Raw genomic sequence first — 22,086 nt, forward strand, 5'->3', positions numbered from 1 at the left:
GCCTATCACTAATGCCCATCATGAGCTCACAAGAAGTACTTAGGATTTGCCAGTTCTTGTATCCTCTGATTAGTGTTATTTCTCAGTACTTAGGCATGTGAGACGAAGATGCCTTCTCATTTCCAGAGTACATCTGGAAATTCAGCAATCTGAAGTTTTGAGCTCGGCGCAATGATCACGCATATTATCTGAAAATTGGCCGAAATCTGCGCAATGAGCTCACAAGAAAGGGAACAGTTTTCTTTTGGGTTGTGAGTAGAACTGCACTACCAAAGAATTTGACAATGGGCTGCTTCAGAAGACAGAAAGAAATAGACATGAACATATTTACAGTTATTCCTGCCAACTACTGTAAACAGCAAATTGAGCAGATCTGCCAGCAGTCAAAGCTGCAGATAAAGATGACTGAAGTGGTGCAGGTAAACGTAAACACACACCACCTGATGATGGGAACATGAATGGGTACTTCTGAGGTTCAGAACTAAAATTGTTGAGTTGACCAGCAAAGGAATTATGTTTCACCTGCAAACAGTACATTTGTACTGTTGGGAAAATGGGAGGTACAGTAATCGGGCACGAAATGCAGTTCAAGTTAAAAAAAAGTTACAGCTGCAGTTAGTATTTTACCGTCACTGTAAAGTGTAAAGTAGCAGATCTACAGAAGAACACTTGCACACCATGCAAAGAGGCAGCCGCAAAGCAAGCGGTTCAGGGTTCAGACCATCCGAAACATTTAGAAGGTTAACCTAACACACAAAGAAAGGGTCATGCGTCCTGCACATGCTAAAAAGAGTAGTAACAGCCACTGTCAACCCCTGCCTAAATGCAGGGGCAGTACAAAGGAACCAGGTTTACCTGATTGAGCCTGACACTGCACAAATGCCCCACAAATCACGAACGGATAGAAGAAGAGTTGGATTACCGAGGGAATTAGGAGCCTGGTGTTTTCACAGAGCACGAGAAGGAGCAGATGTTTTTCACCTCGGGAGCCATTAACAAATGTGGTTAGGGGCACTGTCATGGCATCGCAGCAGTAATAATAAGTACACCAAGTTGGCTTAAACATATGTGTGCGGTGCAGATGATGGCAGCGCCACCGCCACCTTCCTCCCATGTTCCCACCACTCACTGCACACCACACCACACTGCACTGCACTGCAGAAGCCAAAATCTTTAGATTTTGATGATAAAAACAAACGGGATTAGCTACTTAATCTGTGCTCATTTGGATCCAGATCTCTAATCCCCTTCTTGTCTAGGAGTATAAACTAATCATGGGGCGGTCTCCCCCTCTACAATCCCAACGACAGCAATAGGAGGCGCCACGCCACATCCCCATCGCATCACCAAATCAAACCATCCATCCGTCCGTTCGTCCACCTCGCACGCGCCGCAGCTCGCCTCGTCGGTCACCGGGCGCCAATGCCGCCGCGCTCCTGCGCCCTCGCGCTGCTTGTATCGCTCGCCTGCGCCGCGCTGCTGGTCGCCCCGTGCCGGTGCGTCAATGAGCAGGGCCGGGCCCTGCTGGAGTGGCGGCGGTCGCTGCGCCCGGCGGGCGGCGCGCTCGACTCGTGGAGGGCGTCGGACGCTTCCCCGTGCCGGTGGCTCGGCGTGTCGTGCGACGCGCGCGGCGCCGTCGTGTCGCTGAGCGTCACCGGCGTCGACCTGCGTGGCCCGCTCCCGGCCAACCTGCTGCCGCTCGCGCCGTCGCTCACCACGCTGGTGCTGTCCGGCACGAACCTCACGGGCCCGATCCCGCCGGAGATCGGCGGGTACGGCGGGCTGGTCACGCTCGACCTCAGCAAGAACCAGCTCACGGGCGCGATCCCGCCCGAGCTCTGCCGCCTCGCCAAGCTCGAGACGCTCGCGCTCAACACCAATTCCCTGCGCGGCGCCATCCCCGACGACCTCGGCGACCTCGCCAGCCTCACGCACCTCACGCTCTACGACAACGAGCTGAGCGGCGCGATCCCGGCGAGCATCGGGAGGCTCAAGAAGCTGCAGGTCATCCGCGCCGGCGGGAACCAGGCGCTCAAGGGCCCGCTGCCCAAGGAGATCGGCGGCTGCGCCGACCTCACCATGATCGGCCTCGCCGAGACCGGCATGTCCGGGAGCCTCCCGGAGACGATCGGGCAGCTCAAGAAGATCCAGACCATTGCCATCTACACCACAATGCTCTCCGGCGGCATCCCGGAGTCCATCGGCAACTGCACCGAGCTCACCAGCCTCTACCTCTACCAGAATTCTCTTTCGGGCGCGATACCACCGCAGCTTGGCCGGCTCCGGAAGCTGCAGTCGCTGCTGCTCTGGCAGAACCAGCTCGTCGGCGCGATCCCGCCGGAGCTCGGCCAGTGCGAGGAGCTCACACTCATCGACCTCTCGCTGAATTCTCTCTCCGGCAGCATTCCGGCCACCTTGGGCCGGCTGCCGAACCTCCAGCAGCTGCAGCTGAGCACGAACCGGCTCACCGGCGCCATCCCGGCGGAGCTGTCCAACTGCACCTCGCTGACGGACATCGAGCTCGACAACAACGCGCTCTCCGGGGAGATCCGCCTCGACTTCCCGAAGCTCGGGAACCTCACGCTGTTCTATGCGTGGAAAAACGGCCTCACTGGCGGCGTGCCGGCGGGCCTCGCCCAGTGCGCGAGCCTCCAGTCGGTGGACCTCTCGTACAACAACCTCACCGGGCCGATCCCGAAGGAGCTATTCGGGCTGCAGAACTTGACGAAGCTGCTGCTGCTGAGCAACGAGCTCTCCGGGGTCGTGCCGCCCGACATCGGCAACTGCACCAACCTCTACCGGCTGCGGCTCAACGGCAACCGGCTGTCCGGCACGATACCCGCCGAGATCGGCAACCTGAAGAACCTCAATTTCCTCGACATGAGCGAGAACCACCTCGTCGGCCCGGTGCCGGCGGCCATTTCCGGGTGCGGCAGCCTCGAATTCCTCGACCTGCACTCCAATGCTCTGTCCGGCGCATTGCCTGCCGCGCTGCCGCGCAGCCTCCAGCTCGTTGACGTATCCGACAACCAGCTCTCCGGGCAGCTGAGGTCCAGCGTTGCCTCGATGCCGGAGTTGACCAAGCTTTACTTGGCGAAGAATCGGCTGACCGGCGGCATCCCGCCGGAGCTCGGTTCTTGCGAGAAGCTCCAGCTGCTGGACCTCGGTGACAACGCGTTCTCTGGTGGCATCCCCGCGGAGCTCGGGGCGCTCCAGTCGTTGGAGATTTCGCTTAACCTCAGTTGCAACCGTCTCTCCGGTGAGATACCGCCGCAGTTCGCCGGCCTTGACAAGCTCGGCAGCCTCGACCTGTCGCACAACGGGCTGTCCGGGAGCCTCGACCCGCTCGCGGCGTTGCAGAACCTCGTGACGCTCAACATCTCGTACAACGCCTTCTCCGGCGAGCTCCCGAACACCCCCTTCTTCCAGAAGTTGCCGCTCAGCGACCTCGCCGGCAACCGCCACCTCGTCGTCGGCGATGGCTCCGACGAATCTTCCCGGCGGGGCGCCCTCACGACGCTCAAGATAACCATGTCCGTGCTGGCCGTTGTCAGCGCGGCGTTCCTGGTGGCCGCCACCTACATGCTCGCCCGCGCGCGCCGCGGCGGCCGCGGCAGCGCCCCGGTGGACGGCCACGGCACGTGGGAGGTGACGCTGTACCAGAAGCTGGACATATCCATGGACGACGTGCTCCGCGGGCTGACGTCCGCGAACGTGATCGGCACCGGCAGCTCCGGCGTGGTGTACAGGGTGGACACCCCCAACGGCTACACCATCGCGGTGAAGAAGATGTGGTCGCCGGACGAGCAGACCGCCGGCCTGGCCTTCCGCAGCGAGATCGCCGCGCTGGGCTCCATCCGGCACCGCAACATCGTCCGGCTGCTGGGCTGGGCGGCCAACGGCGGGAGCAGCACGCGGCTCCTGTTCTACAGCTACCTGCCCAACGGCAACCTGAGCGGCCTGCTCCACGGCGGCGTCGTCGGGGGCGCCAAGGGCGCGCCCACGGCCGAGTGGGGCGCGCGGTACGACGTGGCGCTCGGGGTCGCCCACGCTGTGGCGTACCTCCACCACGACTGCGTGCCGGCCATCCTGCACGGGGACATCAAGTCGATGAACGTGCTGCTCGGCCCGGCCTACGAGCCGTACCTCGCCGACTTCGGCCTCGCCCGCATCCTCTCCTCCGGGCAGGGCAAGCTTGACGACTCCTCGTCCAAGCCGCAGCGCATCGCCGGCTCCTACGGCTACATGGCGCCAGGTCCAAAACCTCGTCGCACTTGCAAGATCGTACTGCCATTACTGGAGTACAGTTTGAACCTGATTGTTTGATTGTTTCTGACATTTTTGTCTGGTTTTTGGGGGTGTGCAGAGTACGCGTCGATGCAGCGGATCAGCGAGAAGAGCGACGTGTACAGCTTCGGGGTGGTGCTGCTGGAGGTGCTGACGGGGCGGCACCCGCTGGACCCGACGCTGCCGGGCGGCGCGCACCTGGTGCAGTGGGTGCAGGCGAAGCGCGGGAGCGACGACGAGATCCTGGACGCGCGGCTGAGGGAGAGCGCCGGCGAGGCCGACGCGCACGAGATGCGGCAGGCGCTGGCCGTGGCCGCGCTCTGCGTGTCCCGCCGCGCGGACGACCGGCCCGCGATGAAGGACGTCGTGGCGCTGCTCGAGGAGATCCGGCGCCCCGCCGCGGCCGACGACGCCAAGCCGCCGCCGCCCGCGACCACGCTGCCCTCCGCCGCGGCCGCGCCGATGCTGTCGCCGGCCCGGGGCGGCGCGCACTCCAGCGGCGACTCGTTCGCCGTCTCGGACTACTCCGCCTGAGACCGATCTTCAGTTTTGGTGCCGATCGAGCAGTAGCGTTCAGTAACTAGCGAGCTCGATCGGCAAATTTAGCGAACAGCATCAGCAAATGCTACTAGTAATTAGTTACTCAATAATTCGTTGATTAGTGGAGGATGTGTGTAGATCAAGCCTGGTAAGTAATTAATCAATCGAGGATGTACTTAGGTGTAATCAATCATCTCTGGCCTTGTACATACCCTACGGCATGAATCTTGGTTCTTTGGTCGTGTGGAGCGCGGGCGGAACATGCCGCGGCACTGTTCCCGTGGACTGTGGAGCGTGGGCCCTTTCCGAATTGGGACCTGCTGGTCCTGGGCTCTGTTTGGACTTGCTCGCTTTGCTTGCTGCATCGAGATGGACATGACTTGCTGATGATTGGTGGGTGATGCGGACGGACGATCGTTTAATGATGAGTGGGCGCCGTCGAGGGTTTTGGAATGTGGCGCGCGCGCGCGATCGGGGAACAGTGGGGTGGGTTCTCCCCCGCTCCGGTTCGCACGTCCGCTTCGTGTCGACGGGATATATGGATTGAGATTTTTTTAGTGCGCCTTATAGACAGAGTGTCGATTACAAGAAAACTATCACTCGCTGCGAACACCAAGTGTATCACACACACCACATCCGGGAAAGACCAAAGACTGGCACCACCGCAAAGCAAACTATAACACAAAAGGGCCTGTCCTAATCTAATACACGACACCGCGTCACTGCCGACGCCGGTCACCTTCAAAGACCACTACTTCTGCAGAGCTTCTCTTATCGACGCATCATCCACTCTGAGCGCCTAAGAGGAAGTGACAAGTGGATGTCAGGACTCGATCCAATCCGAAGAAGACACCGTCTTGGACATGCGACGGGCGTACATGGCACCGCCGAGGATCAAGAAAGGACAACAGCGAGCACCGGAGGAGAACAACGAGGAAGCAGCCATGTCTGTTGATTGGTGAGAGGGACAAGGGCGATGGTGACATAGTGAAGAGGTACGACGAGCAGAGGTATAAGGGCGCAATCGGAAGACATAGGGACGGCCACTTCATCTCCACATAGAAATGAGATAGAGAGGTAGTATTGTGGTCCGTGGGACAGTATGCTATGATAATGCGAACCATTTCATATTGCATGCTTGCATATGGGGACTTTTTTTGTGCTGGTGATGGTGGGGGAGACAAGAACGAGCATGGGAGGCTTCCATGTTTCTCGCGTACCTTAGGAGCACAGACCAGAGCAGGGCGCGGGAGTAGTCAACCCGCGTCCCACATTGGCCATGGCTCAAGTGTGCAGGCAAAACCAAGATTTAATAAACTCAATATATTTTTGATGGTCAACATAATTACCAAACTTGAGTTTGGAAAATAAATGAAATAAGGGACATTGTTTCCCATTAAGGAACATACTTTTATTTATTGAACCCCAAGAAGTAGTACGACATATGTTGTCAGCCAATACAACCACTTGGTCCACCATAGTGGAATGAATAACCCTCCTTAAATTCAAGAAGGAAATCATCTACGTTATAACAATCTGGCCTATCAACTAAACAGACCATTTGAGTGTTAAAGGGGTTGAAAGCTTGGCCCTTGGAGTTGTAGTTCTTAACCCGCCTGAAGTAGGCTGATCTTTTATCATCATCATTGGGAAAGTGGCCGCTACCCATAGGAGGACCATGTGCATTCTTTGTTGGAAATATGCCCTAGAGGCAATAATAAAATGGTTATTATTATATTTCCTTATTCATGATAATTGTCTATTGTTCATGCTATAATTGTGTTATCCGGAAATCATAATACATGTGTGAACACATAGACCATAACATGTCCCTAGTGAGCCTCTAGTTGACTAGCTCGTTGATCAATAGATGGTTACGGTTTCCTTACCATGGACATTGGATGTCATTGATAACGGGATCACATCATTAGGAGAATGATGTGATGGACAAGACCCAATCCTAAGCATAGCACTAGATCGTGTAGTTCGTTTGCTAAAGCTTTTCTAATGTCAAGTATCCTTTCCTTAGACCATGAGATTGTGCAACTCCCGGATACCGTAAGGGTACTTTGGGTGTGCAGAACGTCACAACGTAACTGGGTGGCTATAAAGGTACACTACGAGTATCCCCGAAATTATTTGTTGGGTTGGCACGAATCGAGACTGGGATTTGTCACTCCGTATGACGAAGAGGTATCTCTGGGCCCACTCGGTAGGACATCATCATAATGAGCTCAATGTGATCAAGGAGTTGTTCACAAGATGATGTGTTACGGGAACGAGTAAAGAGACTTGCCGTAACGAGATTGAATAAGGTATCGGTATACCGACGATCGAATCTCGGGCAAGTATCGTACCAATTGACAAAGGGAATTGTATACGGGATTGATTGAATCCTCGACATCGTGGTTCATCCGATGAGATTATCGTGGAGCATGTGGGAGCCAACATGGGTATCCAGATCCCACTGTTGGTTATTGATCGGAGAGTTGTCTCGGTCATGTCTACGTATCTCCCGAACCCGTAGGGTCTACACACTTAAGGTTCGGTGACGCTAGAGTTGTAGAGATATTAGTATGCGGTTAACCAAAAGTTGTTCGGAGTCCCGGATGAGATCCCGAACGTCACGAGGAGTTCCGGAATGGTCCGGAGGTAAAGATTTATATATAGGAAGTCCAGTTTCAGCCACGGGAAGAGTTTCGGGGGTCACCGGTATTGTACCGGGACCACCGGAAGGGTCCCGGGGGTCCACCGGATGGGGCCACCTATCCCGGAGGGCCCCGTGGGCTGAAGTGGCGTGGGAACCAGCCCCTGGTGGGCTGGTGCGCCCCACCCAAGGGCCCAAGGCGCCTAGGGTTGGAAACCCTAGGGGGCCGTTGCCCCCCGAGGGGGCATGCGCCCCCCTGGTTGGAAACCCTAAGGGGGCCGTTGCCCCGAGGGGCCGCCGGCCCCCCTCTAGATGGGATCTCCAAGGGGGGCATGCACCCCCCTAGCCCCTATATATAGTGGAGGGGAGGGAGGGCAGCCGGACCCTAAGCCCTGGCGCCTCCCTCTCCCTCCCGTGACACCTCTTCCTCCTCGAGTAGCGCTTGGCGAAGCCCTGCTGGAATCCCGCTGCATCCACCACCACGCCGTCGTGCTGCTGGATCTCCATCAACTTCTCCTCCCCCCTTGCTGGATCAAGAAGGAGGAGACGTCTCCGCTCCGTACATGTGTTGAACACGGAGGTGCCGTCCGTTCGGCGCTAGGACCATCGGTGATTTGGAACACGACGAGTACGACTCCATCAACCCCGTTCTCTTGAACGCTTCCACTCATGATCTACAAGGGTATGTAGATGCACTCCTCTCTCTCTCGTTGCTAGATGACTCCATAGATTGATCTTGGTGATGCATAGAAAATTTTAAATTTCTGCAACGATCCCCAACAGTGGCATCATGAGCTAGGTCTATGCGTAGTTTCTATGCACGAGTAGAACACAAGTTGTTGTGGGCGTCGATTTTGTCAATTTACTTGCCGTTACTGAAAGATCGTGGATGTCACCTAGAGGGGGGGGGGGTGAATAGGCGCTTTAAAATAATTACAGTTTAGGCTTGAACAAATGCGGAATAAACCTAGCGGTTAATTTGACAAGCACAAAACCTACAACAACTAGGCTCACCTATGTGCACCAACAACTTATGCTAAGCAAGATAATCAACTAAGTGATAGCAAGATATATGACAAGAGACAATATGGCTATCACAAAGTAAAGTGCATAAGTAAAGGGTTCGGGTAAGAGATAACCGAGACACGCGGAGACGACGATGTATCCCGAAGTTCACACCCTTGCGGATGCTAATCTCCGTTTGGAGCGGTGTGGAGGCACAATGCTCCCCAAGAAGCCACTAGGGCCACCGTAATCTCCTCACGCCCTCGCATAATGCAAGATGCTGTGATTCCACTAAGGGACCCTTGAGGGCGGTCACCGAACCCGTACAAATGGCAACCCTTGGGGGCGGTCACCGAACCCGTACACTTTGGCAACCCTTGGGGGCGGTCACCGGTACCCGTCAAATTGCTCGGGGCGATCTCCACAACCTAATTGGAGACCCCGACGCTTGCCCGGAGCTTTACACCACAATGATTGAGCTCCGAACACCACCAACCGTCTAGGGCGCCCAAGCACCCAAGAGGAACAAGCTCAAGGGCACCAAGCACCCAAGAGTAATAAGATTCTCAACTTGTAACTTCCACGTATCACCGTGGAGAACTCAAACCGATGCACCAAATGCAATGGCAAGGGCACACGGAGTGCCCAAGTCCTTCTCTCTCAAATCCCACCGAAGCAACTAATGCTAGGGAGGAAAAAGAGAGGAAGAACAAGAAGGAGAACACCAAGAACTCCAAGATCTAGATCCAATGGGTTCCCCTCACATAGAGGAGAAAGTGATTGGTGGAAATGTGGATCTAGATCTCCTCTCTCTTTTCCCTCAAAAACTAGCAAGAATCCATGGAGGGATTGAGAGTTAGCAAGCTCGAAGAAGGTCAACAATGGGGGAAGAACACGAGCTCTAGAGATAAGGTTCATTGGGGAAGAAGACCTCCTTATATAGTGGGGGGAACAATCCAACCGTTACCCCCACTTCAGCCCCGCAGAGAGCGGTACTACCGGTTGGCCAGCGGTACTACCGCTTGCCCCTATAAGCGGTACTACCGCTCCCCCTCGCGGTACTACCGCTGGGCCCAGAGCGGTACTACCGCGGCGTCAGGGCGGTACTACCGCATACGAGCGGAACAACGGCCCCCCACTGCCGTGGCCAGTACCGTAAAACCCGACATGAAAAAGACTCCTCGAATCGAGGCGGTACTAGCACGAGGCTGCAGCGGTACTATGGCTGGGGGCTACCAGTGGTACTACCGCTCAGGAGCGGTACTACCGCTCCGGCCCGCGGTACTACCGCTAGGAAACCAAAACTGCCATAACTTCTGCATATGAGCTCCAAATTGAGCAAACTCAAGCTTGTTGGATTGAGGAAGACGAGTAGCATCAAAACAGCGAGCAGGGGAGGTATGCCAACAAATAGAGGAGTGAAACCTCCAACCGAGAAGAACCGGCATAACCTCCAAAATCGAAAACATCATAGAAGATGCGAGTGAACTCCGTTTTCGATGAACTCGAGCTTGTCATCAAGATGACCATAAGCTCCAAAACTCACAAAGAGAAGAACCAAACAAGAACCAATAAAGATGATGCAAGGATGCAATGGTTTGAGCTCTCTATGAACGATACGATCAAGCTACTCATCGAGAGCCCCCCTTGATAGTACGGCAATCGGTCCTATAACCCGGTCTCCCACCTACCATCATGAGACCGGTAAAATAGAAAACCTATCAAGAGCAAACCTTTGCCTTGCACATGGTCCACTTGAGCTAGATGATGACGATCTTGACTCCCTCAAGTTGGACCACCTTCCTTGGTTGCGTTGGCTCGATGAAGACTAGTTGATTGCTCCCCCATGCTCCACTATGGGTGAGCCACTCTTCCGCACATCTTCACAAGTCCATTGTCACCACAATGGACGGCAAGCTTCAAGCATTTGATCTCTTCATGATGCTTCACTTGAACTTGCACACCGCAACCTAACCCCACAAAGAACTCTCACGAAGATCATGGGTTAGTACACAAAGCGTAATTGACAATGCTCACCACACCATGGGGTCGCTTGATCCCTCTCGGTACATCTTCTACGCTTTGTGAGTTGATCAAGTTGATTCACTCTTGACTTAGTCTTGATCAACCATGAATCTTTTCAACTCTCTTCATTTGGATGATGTCTTGAAGATATACATGAATGATCACACAATCTTCTTCTCCAAGACATGCTTGCAATAAGCTCAACTCTCACATGACCAATCTTTGGATAATTCCTTAATAACACCTTGGTCACCACATAAACTCCTTGAAACCAACACATGAACTTCAAGAAATGCCTATCGACAAATCCTTCAAATATAACTCAAGGCAACCATTAGTCCATAGAGATTGTCATCAATTACCAAAACCAAACATGGGGGGCACCGCATGTTCTTTCAGTTACTAGTATTATCTTGATTCGGCGGCATCGTGGGATGAAGCGGCCCGGACCGACCTTACACGTACGCTTATGTGAGACAGGTTCCACCGACTGACATGCACTAGTTGCATAAGGTGGCTAGCGGGCGTCTGTCTCTCCCACTTTAGTCGGATCGGATTCGATGAAAAGGGTCCTTATGAAGGGTAAATAGAAATTGGCATATCACGTTGTGGTTTTGGCGTAGGTAAGAAACGTTCTTGCTAGAAACCTATAGCAGCCACGTAAAAATTTGCAACAACAATTAGAGGACGTCTAACTTGTTTTTGCGGCATGTGTCATGTGATGTGATATGGCCAGAAGAATGTGATGAATGATATATGTGATGTATGAGATTGATCATGTTCTTGTAATAGGAATCACGACTTGCATGTCGATGAGTATGACAACTGGCAGGAGCCATAGGAGTTGTCTTAATTTATTTATGACATGCGTGTCAACTGAGACGTCATGTAATTACTTTACTTTATTGCTAACCGTTAGCCATAGTAGTATAAGTAATAGTTGGCGAGACAACTTCATGAAGACACGATGATGGAGATCATGGTGTCATGCCAGTGACAATGATGAACATGGCGCCCCGAAGATGGAGATCAAAAGGAGCAAAATGATATTGGCCATATCATGTCACTATTTGATTGCATGTAATGTTTATCATGTTTTACATCTTATTTGCTTAGAACGACGGTAGCATAAATAAGATGATCCCCCGCTAAAATTTCAAGAAAGTGTTCCCCCTAACTGTGCACCGTTGCGAAGGTTCGTTGTTCCGAAGCACCACGTGATGATCGGGTGTGATAGGTTCTAACGTTCGCATACAACGGGTGTAAGCCAGATTTACACACGCAATACACTTAGGTTGACTTGACGAGCCTAGCATGTACAGACATGGCCTCGGAACACAAGAGACCGAAAGGTCGAACATGAGTCGTATAGCAGATACGATCAACATGAAGATGTTCACCGATGATGACTAGTGTGTCTCACGTGATGATCGGACACGACCTAGTTGTGTATCACTTAGATGACTAGAGGGATGTCTGTCTGAGTGGGAGTTCATTAATAATTTGATTAGATGAACTTAATTATCATGAACTTAGTCTAAAATCTTTACAATATGTCTTGTAGATCAAATGGCCCACGCTAATGTCAACCTCAACTTCAACGCATTCCTAGAGAAAACCAAGCTGAAAGACGATGGTAGCAACTATACGGACTGGGTCCGGAACTTGAGGATTATCCTCATAGCTGCCAAGAAAGCATATGTCCTTGAAGCACCGCTAGGTGAAGCACCCGTCCCAGCAAACCAAGACATTATGAACGCCTGGCAAACACGTGTTGATGATTACTCCCTGGTTCAGTGCGGCATGCTTTACAGCTTAGAACCGGGGCTCCAAAAGCGTTTCGAGCAGCACGGAGCATATGAGATGTTCCAAGAGCTGAAAATGGTTTTCCAAGCTCATGCCCGGGTCGAGAGATATGAAGTCTCCGACAAGTTCTACAGTTGTAAGATGGAGGAGAATAGTTCCGTCAGCGAACACATACTCAAAATGTCTGGGTTGCACAACCGCTTGTCTCAGCTGGGAGTTAATCTCCCGGATGACGCGGTCATTGACAGAATCCTTCAGTCGCTTCCACCAGCTACAAGAGCTTTGTGATGAACTTCAATATGCAGGGGATGGAAAAGACCATTCCTGAGGTATATTCAATGCTGAAATCAGCGGAGGTGGAGATCAAGAAGGAACATCAAGTGTTGATGGTGAATAAAACCACTAAGTTCAAGAAAGGCAAGGGTAAGAAGAACTTCAAGAAAGACGGCAAGGGAGTTGCCGCGCCCGGTAAGCAAGTTGCCGGGAAGAAGACAAAGAATGGCCCAAGCCTGAGACTGAGTGCTTTTATTGCAAGGGAAACGGTCACTGGAAGCGGAACTGCCCCATGTACTTAGCGGATAAGAAGGCCGGCAATACCAAAGGTATATGTGATATACATGTTATTGATGTGTACCTAACCAGCGCTCGTAGTAGCTCCTGGGTATTTGATACCGGTGCGGTTGCTCATATTTGTAACTCAAAGCAGGAGCTGCGGAATAAGCGGAGACTGGCGAAGGACGAGGTGACGATGCGCGTCGGGAATGGTTCCAAGGTCGATGTGATCGCCGTCGGCACGCTACCTCTACATTTACCTACGAGATTAGTTTTAAACCTCAATAATTGTTATTTAGTGCCAGCTTTGAGCATGAACATTGTATCTGGATCTCGTTTGATGCGAGATGGCTACTCATTTAAATCCGAGAATAATGGTTGTTCTATTTATATGAGAGATATGTTTTATGGTCATGCCCCGCTGGTCAATGGTTTATTCTTAATGAATCTTGAACGTGATGTTACACATATTCATAGTGTGAGTGCCAAGAAATGTAATTGATAATGATAGTCCCACATACTTGTGGCACTGCCGCCTTGGTCACGTTGGTGTCAAACGCATGAAGAAACTCCATGCAGATGGACTTTTGGAGTCTCTTGATTATGAATCATTTGACACGTGCGAACCATGCCTCATGGGCAAAATGACCAAGACTCCGTTCTCCGGAACAATGGAGTGAGCAACCAACTTATTGGAAATCATACATACTGATGTGTGCGGTCCAGTGAGCGTTGAGGCCCTCGGTGGCTATCGTTATGTTCTCACCCTCACTGATGACTTAAGTAGATATGGGTATGTCTACTTAATGAAACACAAGTCTGAGACCTTTGAAAAGTTCAAGGAATTTCAGAGTGAGGTTGAGAATCAATGTGACAGGAAAATAAAGTTCTTACGATCAGATCGTGGAGGGGAATATTTGAGTCACGAATTTGGCACACACTTAAGGAAATGTGGAATTGTTTCACAACTCACGTCGCCTGGAACACCTCAGCGTAATGGTGTGTCCGAACATCGTAATCGCACTCTATTGGATATGGTGCGATCTATGATGTCTCTTACCGATCTACCGCTATCATTCTGGGGTTATGCTTTAGAGACTGCCGCATTCACTTTAAGTAGGGCTCCGTCGAAATCCGTTGAGACGACACCGTATGAATTATGGTTTGGAAAGAAACCGAAGTTGTCGTTTCTTAAAGTTTGGGGATGCGATGCTTATGTCAAGAAACTTCAACCTGAAAAGCTCGAACCCAAGTCGAAAAAATGCGTCTTCATAGGATACCCTAAGGAAACCATTGGGTATACCTTCTACCTCAGATCCGAAGGCAAGATCTTCGTTGCCAAGAACGGGTCCTTTCTGGAGAAAGAGTTTCTCTCGAAAGAAGTAAGTGGGAGGAAAGTGGAACTTGATGAGATGACCCCTCTCGAACCAGAAAGTAGCGCAGCACAAGAAAATGTTTTTGTGGTGCCTGCACCGACTAGAGAGGAAGTTAATGATGATGATCATGATCAAGTTACCACTGAACTTCGTAGGTCCACAAGGACACGTTCCGCACCAGAGTGGTACGACAACCCTATCATGGAAATCATGTTGTTGGACAACGGTGAACCTTCGAACTATGAAGAAGCAATGGCGGGCCCAGATTCCAACAAATGGCTTGAAGCCATGCAATCCGAGATAGGATCCATGTATGAAAACAAAGTATGGACTTTGACAGACTTGCCCGATGATCGGCGAGCGATAGAAAATAAATGGATCTTTAAGAAGAAGACGGACGCGGATGTAAATGTTACCATCTATAAAGCTTGACTTGTCGCTATGGTTATCGACAAGTTCAAGGAGTTGACTACGATGAGACCTTCTCACCAGTAGCGAAGCTGAAGTCCGTCCAAATCATGTTAGCAATTGCTGCAATCTACGATTATGAAATATGGCAAATGGACGTCAAAACGGCATTCCTTAACGGCTTCCTTAAGAATTGTATATGATGCAGCCGGAAGGTTTTGTCGATCCTAAGAATGCTGACAAGGTATGCAAGCTCCAGCGCTCAATCTATGGGCTGGTGCAGGCATCTCAGAGTTGGAACATTCGCTTTGATGAGATGATCAAAGCGTTTGGGTTTACGCAGACTTATGGAGAAGCCTGTGTTTACAAGAAAGTCAGTGGGAGCTCTGTAGCGTATCTCATATTATATGTGGATGACATACTATTGATGGGAAATGATATAGAATTCTTGGAAAGCATAAAGGCCTACTTGAATAAGTGTTTTTCAATGAAGGACCTTGGAGAAGCTGCTTATATATTAGGCATCAAGATCTATAGAGATAGATCGAGACGCCTCATTGGTCTTTCACAAAGCACGTACCTTGACAAGATATTGAAGAAGTTCAATATGGATCAGTCCAAGAAGGGGTTCTTGCCTGTATTGCAAGGTGTGAGATTGAGCACGGCTCAATGCCCGACCACGGCAGAAGATAGAGAAAAGATGAGTGTCATCCCCTATGCCTCGGCCATAGGGTCTATTATGTATGCCATGCTGTGTACCAGACCTGATGTAAACCTTGCCATAAGTTTGGTAGGAAGGTACCAAAGTAATCCCGGCATGGAACACTGGACAGCGGTCAAGAACATCCTGAAGTACCTGAAAAGGACTAAGGATATGTTTCTCGTTTATGGAGGTGATGAAGAGCTCGTCGTGAAGGGTTACGTTGATGCTAGCTTCGACACAGATCTGGATGACTCTAAGTCACAAACCGGATACGTGTATATTTTGAATGGTGGGGCAGTCAGCTGGTGCAGTTGCAAGCAAAGCGTCGTGGCGGGATCTACATGTGAAGCGGAGTACATGGCAGCCTCGGAGGCAGCACATGAAGCAATCTGGATGGAGTTCATTGCCGACCTAGGAGTTATTCCCAATGCATCGGGGCCGATGACTCTCTTCTGTGACAACACTGGAGCTATTGCCCTTGCCAAGGCGCCCAGGTTTCACAAGAAGACCAGGCACATCAAGCGTCGCTTCAACTCCATTCGTGAAAATGTTCAAAATGGAGACATAGATATTTGTAAAGTGCATACGGATTTGAATGTCGCAGATCCATTGACTAAACCTCTTCCACGGGCGAAACATGATCAACACCAGAACTCTATGGGTGTACGATTCATCAAAATGTAACTAGATTATTGACTCTAGTGCAAGTGAGAGACTGTTGGAAATATGCCCTAGAGGCAATAATAAAATGGTTATTATTATATTTCCTTGTTCATGATAATTGTCTATTGTTCATGCTATAATTGTGTTATCCGGAAATTGTAATACATGTGTGAACACATAGACCATAACATGTCCCTAGTGAGCCTCTAGTTGACTAGCTCGTTGATCAATAGATGGTTACGGTTTCCTAACCATGGACGTTGGATGTCATTGATAACGGGATCACATCATTAGGAGAATGATGTGATGGACAAGACCCAATCCTAAGCATAGCACTAGATCGTGTCGTTCGTTTGCTAAAGCTTTTCTAATGTCAAGTATCCTTTCCTTAGACCATGAGATTGTGCAACTCCCGGATACCGTAAGGGTACTTTGGGTGTGCCAAACGTCACAACGTAACTGGGTGGCTATAAAGGTACACTACGGGTATCCCCGAAAGTATCTGTTGGGTTGGCACGAATCGAGACTGGGATTTGTCACTCCGTATGATGAAGAGGTATCTCCGGGCCCACTCGGTAGGACATCATCATAATGAGCTCAATGTGATCAAGGAGTTGTTCACAGGATGATTGGTTACGGGAACGAGTAGAGAGACTTTCCGTAACGAGATTGAACAAGGTATCGGTATACCGACGATCGAATCTCGGGCAAGTATCGTACCGATTGGCAAAGGGAATTGTATATGGGATTGATTGAATCCTCGACATTGTGGTTCATCCGATGAGATTATCGTTGAGCATGTGGGAGCCAACATGGGTATCCAGATCCCGCTGTTGGTTATTGACCGGAGAGTTGTCTCGGTCATGTCTACGTGTCTCCCGAACCCGTAGGGTCTACACACTTAAGGTTCGGTGACGCTAGAGTTGTAGAGATATTAGTATGCGGTTAACTGAAAGTTGTTCGGAGTCCTGGATGAGATCCCGGACGTCACGAGGAGATCTGGAATGGTCCGGAGGTAAAGATTTATATATAGGAAGTCCAGTTTCGGCCACCAGGAGAGTTTCGGGGGTCACCGGTATTGTACCGGGACCACCGAAAGGGTCCCGGGGGTCCACCGGGTGGGACCACCTATCCCGGAGGGCCCCATGGGCTGAAGTGGCGTGGAAACCAGCCCCTGGTGGGCTGGTGCGCCCCACCCAAGGGCCCAAGGCGCCTAGGGTTGGAAACCCTAGGGGGCCGTTGCCCCCCGATGGGGCATGTGCCCCCCTGGTTGGAAACCCTAAGGGGGCCGTTGCCCCGAGGGGCCGCCGCCCCGGGGGTCGCCCCCCTCTAGATGGGATCTCCAAGGGGGGCATGCGCCCCCCTAGCCCCTATATATAGTGGAGGGGAGGGAGGGCAGCCGGACCCTAAGCCCTGGCGCCTCCCTCTCCCTCCCGTGACACCTCTTCCTCCTCGAGTAGCGCTTGGCGAAGCCCTGCTGGAATCCCGCTGCATCCACCACCACGCCGCCGTGCTGCTGGATCTCCATCAACTTCTCCTTCCCCCTTGCTGGATCAAGAAGGAGGAGACGTCTCCGCTCCGTACGTGTGTTGAACGCGGAGGTGCCGTCCGTTCGGCGCTAGGATCATCGGTGATTTGGATCACGACGAGTACGGCTCCATCAACCCCGTTCTCTTGAACGCTTCCGCTCGCGATCTATAAGGGTATGTAGATGCACTCCTCTCTCTCTCTCGTTGCTAGATGACTCCATAGATTGATCTTGGTGATGCGTAGAAAATTTTAAATTTCTGCAATGATCCCCAACATTCTTGAAGTAATTCACAAATCCAGTCAATGCTTGCATTTGGCGGGTTCTGGGGCAAAGCTCCTCCGGAAAATGCCCCAAAAATGATGGTTTTTCTAAATCATGACGATATACCACCCAATCTCCTGAATTTTGATCCTGTAGTCAACGAGGGATTATGACATCCATGAATAGTAGATTTCATGCATGAGAAGAGCATAAACTAATTTTAATTAGCTAGAATTCATGATTTCTCGTAATGTAATATTTCTTTCTACATAATAATATACCGCAACATATTACTTAATAACCAATGGCAACTGATTGTATAATTCATTTTCACATTCATAAAATCCATGCTTTTCAGTTGTAATTATCACATTTATAAGCTTGTGTAGACATATTATTCTCTAGACTAGGAGAAAGGGTGCACCTTGTTGAGGCTAAGCCTAATGTAGTGGTCTTGTTCGCCATGAATTGATGGAGGGGCAATGGCTTGCCCAGGCACCAATTCAGCTCCACTTGCAGGTACAAAACCCTTGCATTGCGAGTTGTAGCACCCCCTTGATTTCAAGTCTTTCTGGGCAATAACGAATGGAAACATGTATTATTGTGGACGTACGTAGACTTATATTTAGTATGATACAACCTCTAACTAGTGCAAAATAACGGAAAACTATAGTATGAGCGAGGTACTATAGAACTTAATAAAATGGCATCGATTACACTTACAGTCCAATATGTAAAGAATCGAATATCTCTGTTATTGTACAAAGAGGGTGAGACCTGCAAGCAAAACCACATTTTGAAATGGCAATTTCATGGAAAAGCATTTGAGTTTACCAGAATGGGTGGTATGTTTGTACATGAAATCCAGTTTGAATTAAGTTGTATTTTTCTCCATCTTGACAATAAATCTGTAAGGATGCTCCAGATTCTTGAGAGTTCTCTTGATTTGGTGAAGCCCATATACTCATTTCAGCTCGGAGGCCATAGAATTTTCCTGGATCAGTGTGCCACATTGCATACTAGTGATAAAGATTAAAGCTCAAATTAGTGAATACCAAAAAAACAATAGAGCACAATATAATAAATAAGTGAGGACGTGTCTCCTTGGCCAAACAAGTTTTACAGGGTTCTCCTACCCGATGTTTACAATGGGATTTTTTCTATCCTCCTTTGGAGCTAGTATAATTTTTTAATGGACTTGTGAGTTTCTCATACTAGATCTAGCTTGATCCACGTGGAGCGATGTCATTCCTATGCAACTGGACCTTTTTAGTGTGCGTACAATAGTTCATGTGCTTTGCCGATAGTGTTTCTCGGGCGTTTGGGTTGATGACATTTTCTCTCCGCCTTGTGGAAGGGGTAAAACAACATTTAACCCTCTCTCTCTCTCCTCTACCTCAGATGTGAAGTGTATTGTTAGCACTGTATTGGTATGCTAGGATAAGTCTTCTATAGAGCATGGCTTAGGTGCCTTTCCAAATCTGTCGATATCGATATGTTGGTAGCATTGTTTGTCTATTTATCGAGCTTAATTTCTGCTAATTAATTAGGAAAATATTTTATTTTCAATAAAATCAGAGCTCGTTCCTCTTGCGATAACTTGTTTTGAATGGAGAGTTGCAAGGGACTACTAAAACATGGCACCACCTTGTTACTTTAACCACTTATATAATTTAGCTAGGCCAATTACGATTTAGGTGAGTCAGTAACGAATGTGGATTTCCATGATTTTTTTCTTTGTGATTTAAGTATGGGATGTTAAACTTAAAAAGTAACTCGAGTTTACCTTTCTCGCCAATTAAAAAGAAAACATGGATCAAATCTAACACGTGAAAATGCAGAGGTGAGATAGACAGAGATAGAGATAGAGAGATAGAGAGATAGATAGATAGATAGAGAGAGAGATAGATAGATAGATAGAGAGTACATGAGAAACAATGTTGGTTCCTACATCCGCGATATTGACTCTCCATGGAGACTGAAACGTTTCAGGTCTTAAGGTGTTCTGCAAATGGAAATTCTAGTTCATAGTTAGCAATATAATTGTCATACAAACTCGCCGATAGATACTTAATTATTTGTTTCCACATGTGGTTCCCTAGATTTCAATTAGGCACACAAGTAACAGAAAATAGTAACATATGACTACAAGCAATAGTAGTTCTTCATTAATTGGTCAAGTAGATACCAGAATGACACAAATGCATAAACCGGCTGAGAAAGAGTTGCTTGTGTAAAGCAAAAACTATTTTTTTTACCTTCTCATGATTGCCATCAATATCTATCGATTCAACCAAGGTGAGGTAGAAAGGTATGAACAAAAATCACAGTACGACCGATTGGATAACATAGCCCATTGGTACAAGGAATTGTGTTTCTTCCAATGAAACATGTAACTATGTGATTCCTTACTTGTATGTCATGCATATAGAGAACACAACTTATATAGAGTTGATCGACATGTTATTTTTGGAAGCTTTATATTGCATCTTACTTGTGTATCACTCAACATTTATTGAATAGTCATCCGATGCACCATTCTTTCTTGAGTAGATATACAAAGCAGTCGCTTAATCAATGTTCATTAACTAAGGACTTGATTTGCATCCAATTAATGATTGTTTGATGACCTATCTTCCTTATATGGATATAGATTAATTTAACCATCAGTATAATTAATAATGGACTTGGTTTAGACACAAAGAATGGATGGATGTATGATAATATATATTTTCTTATATGGTAAGGAATTAGTTGTGATGTCAATGTACCTTGTAGAACATTACTCCTATAAAATATGCCGGAGTACTAGCCTCCCTAGGCGCTTCATGGGCGACAAAGCCCTTTGTGCCATCCATTTGTGGCTTGCGTGCAGCGGAAACCTCTCGGGCAACTTTGCGCCGTCCGATCTGCCTGAAGGGTGGACCGCATGGCGCACCTAGGGCCACCATAATTTGTCGGCATCGATGTCGGAGCTAAATCCGGCAGATCTCGGGTAGGGGCTCCCGAGCTGGTGATCTCGGCTTGATGGTAACATGAAGTAGGGAGACACAATATTTCCCCAGGTTCGGGCCCTCTCAAAAAGGTAAAACCCTATGTCATGCTTGTATTGTATTGATTGTGGATGGGGTACAAAGTACAAGATGATCTACCTTGAAATCGTATGAATGAGTCTAACCCGCCTCTATGGACTAAAACACTTGGCTTATATAGGGGCCGGGGGGTACCTAGGGTTACACAGGATCGGTTGCATCTAGAGATAAACATGCCGAATATTTGAATATGCCTTGAAGTATACGCCAAGTCTTCGGAGGATTCCATCTTGAGCACGCCAAGGGCAATAGCTTATGTGGCCCATTCTTCAGTCGTCGGCGGTCCTCGGTGTCGGGGATATACCCCGCCGAGGATGACCCGACGCTTAGACCAAAGGTTGAGACCCGATGAAGACCCCGAAGGACAGGGCTGGCTTACCCTTGGAGCCACCAGAGCCGAATGACAGAAGCCCAGAAGGAAATCCGACCCATGTAGCGAGGACGGCTTACGGGAGTTCCAATGCCAGAAGGAGTCCAACCTAACTTGGAAGACATATAAGGTTTACAGGACTTAGAGCAGGACTTTGACTATGGGAAGAACCCAAAATCCATTGTATTTCCAGGAACCCGACTATTATATAAAGAGGGATCCTTGGATGTCCAAAGGGACAGACAAGTTAGAATCTCTCGAAATCTAGGTAGCAAAACAAAACCCTTGTAATCGAGATCATCATCATCAATAACAATCAAGCAGGAGTAGGTTTTTACCTCCACCGTGTGCCAGCCACTTTCCCCGTCAAGTCCAATCAGTGGGCAGAGGGGGCATCTTGGCGCGAGCGAGGAGCCATGCCCTAGTCCTATGCGTAGATTGCTTGGCGAAGGGCTTGACTCAAACCCACTCGCGCTGCCCACTAGCTAATCAGTAAATCAGGTAATCAATGGCCTTGACACATGGCGTTGAGATCCCGTCAGGGGCAGGAATCAAATCTTTTGAGTCCTGCCACTACGGGTTTGAACATGTGGTGCCCGCGTGTAGTCACTCATCTTTAATTCGCCCCGGGGTTCATACTGGCGTAGGAGAAAGTATGCCTCGCGCCATTAAATCCCACTTTGTGAGTTGATGCGTCCAGCGGGAGTTTGAGGCACAAGCTCGTTGGTGGCATGCGGATCTTTGTTCAAAAGACCTATGTGCCCATCAAACGAGCCTAAGTCAAGAAGGAAGCTAGATCGAAGCACTCGGCAATGACCCC

The 22,086-nt window shown here is 49.7% G+C and overlaps 1 protein-coding gene and 1 pseudogene across 1 annotated transcript; one reads left to right on the top strand and one right to left on the bottom strand.

Annotated features, from left to right (window-relative positions):
• Positions 1–1,071: 1,071 nt before the first annotated feature.
• On the top strand, positions 1,072–5,069 carry LOC123121847 (leucine-rich repeat receptor-like serine/threonine-protein kinase RGI4). The gene is made up of 2 exons (XM_044541923.1): positions 1,072–4,255; positions 4,367–5,069. Exons 1-2 carry the CDS (start codon positions 1,423–1,425, stop codon positions 4,819–4,821), a joined length of 3,288 nt encoding a protein of 1,095 aa, XP_044397858.1. The 5' UTR covers positions 1,072–1,422; the 3' UTR covers positions 4,822–5,069.
• Positions 5,070–6,277: 1,208 nt separating this feature from the next.
• LOC123120638 (uncharacterized) lies at positions 6,278–20,587 on the bottom strand (annotated as a pseudogene).
• Positions 20,588–22,086: the final 1,499 nt, after the last annotated feature.

The sequence above is a fragment of the Triticum aestivum genome, chromosome 5D (genome assembly GCF_018294505.1).
Source record: "Triticum aestivum cultivar Chinese Spring chromosome 5D, IWGSC CS RefSeq v2.1, whole genome shotgun sequence".
NCBI lineage: Eukaryota > Viridiplantae > Streptophyta > Magnoliopsida > Poales > Poaceae > Triticum > Triticum aestivum.

Excerpts from the sequence above, each read along its gene's own strand:
- LOC123121847 (XM_044541923.1), top strand. The coding sequence starts at position 1,423 with ATGCCGCCGCGCTCCTGCGCCCTCGCGCTGCTTGTATCGCTCGCCTGC. Across the intron at positions 4,256-4,366 it reads CTACGGCTACATGGCGCCAG|AGTACGCGTCGATGCAGCGG; the intron begins GTCCAAAACCTC and ends GGGGGTGTGCAG.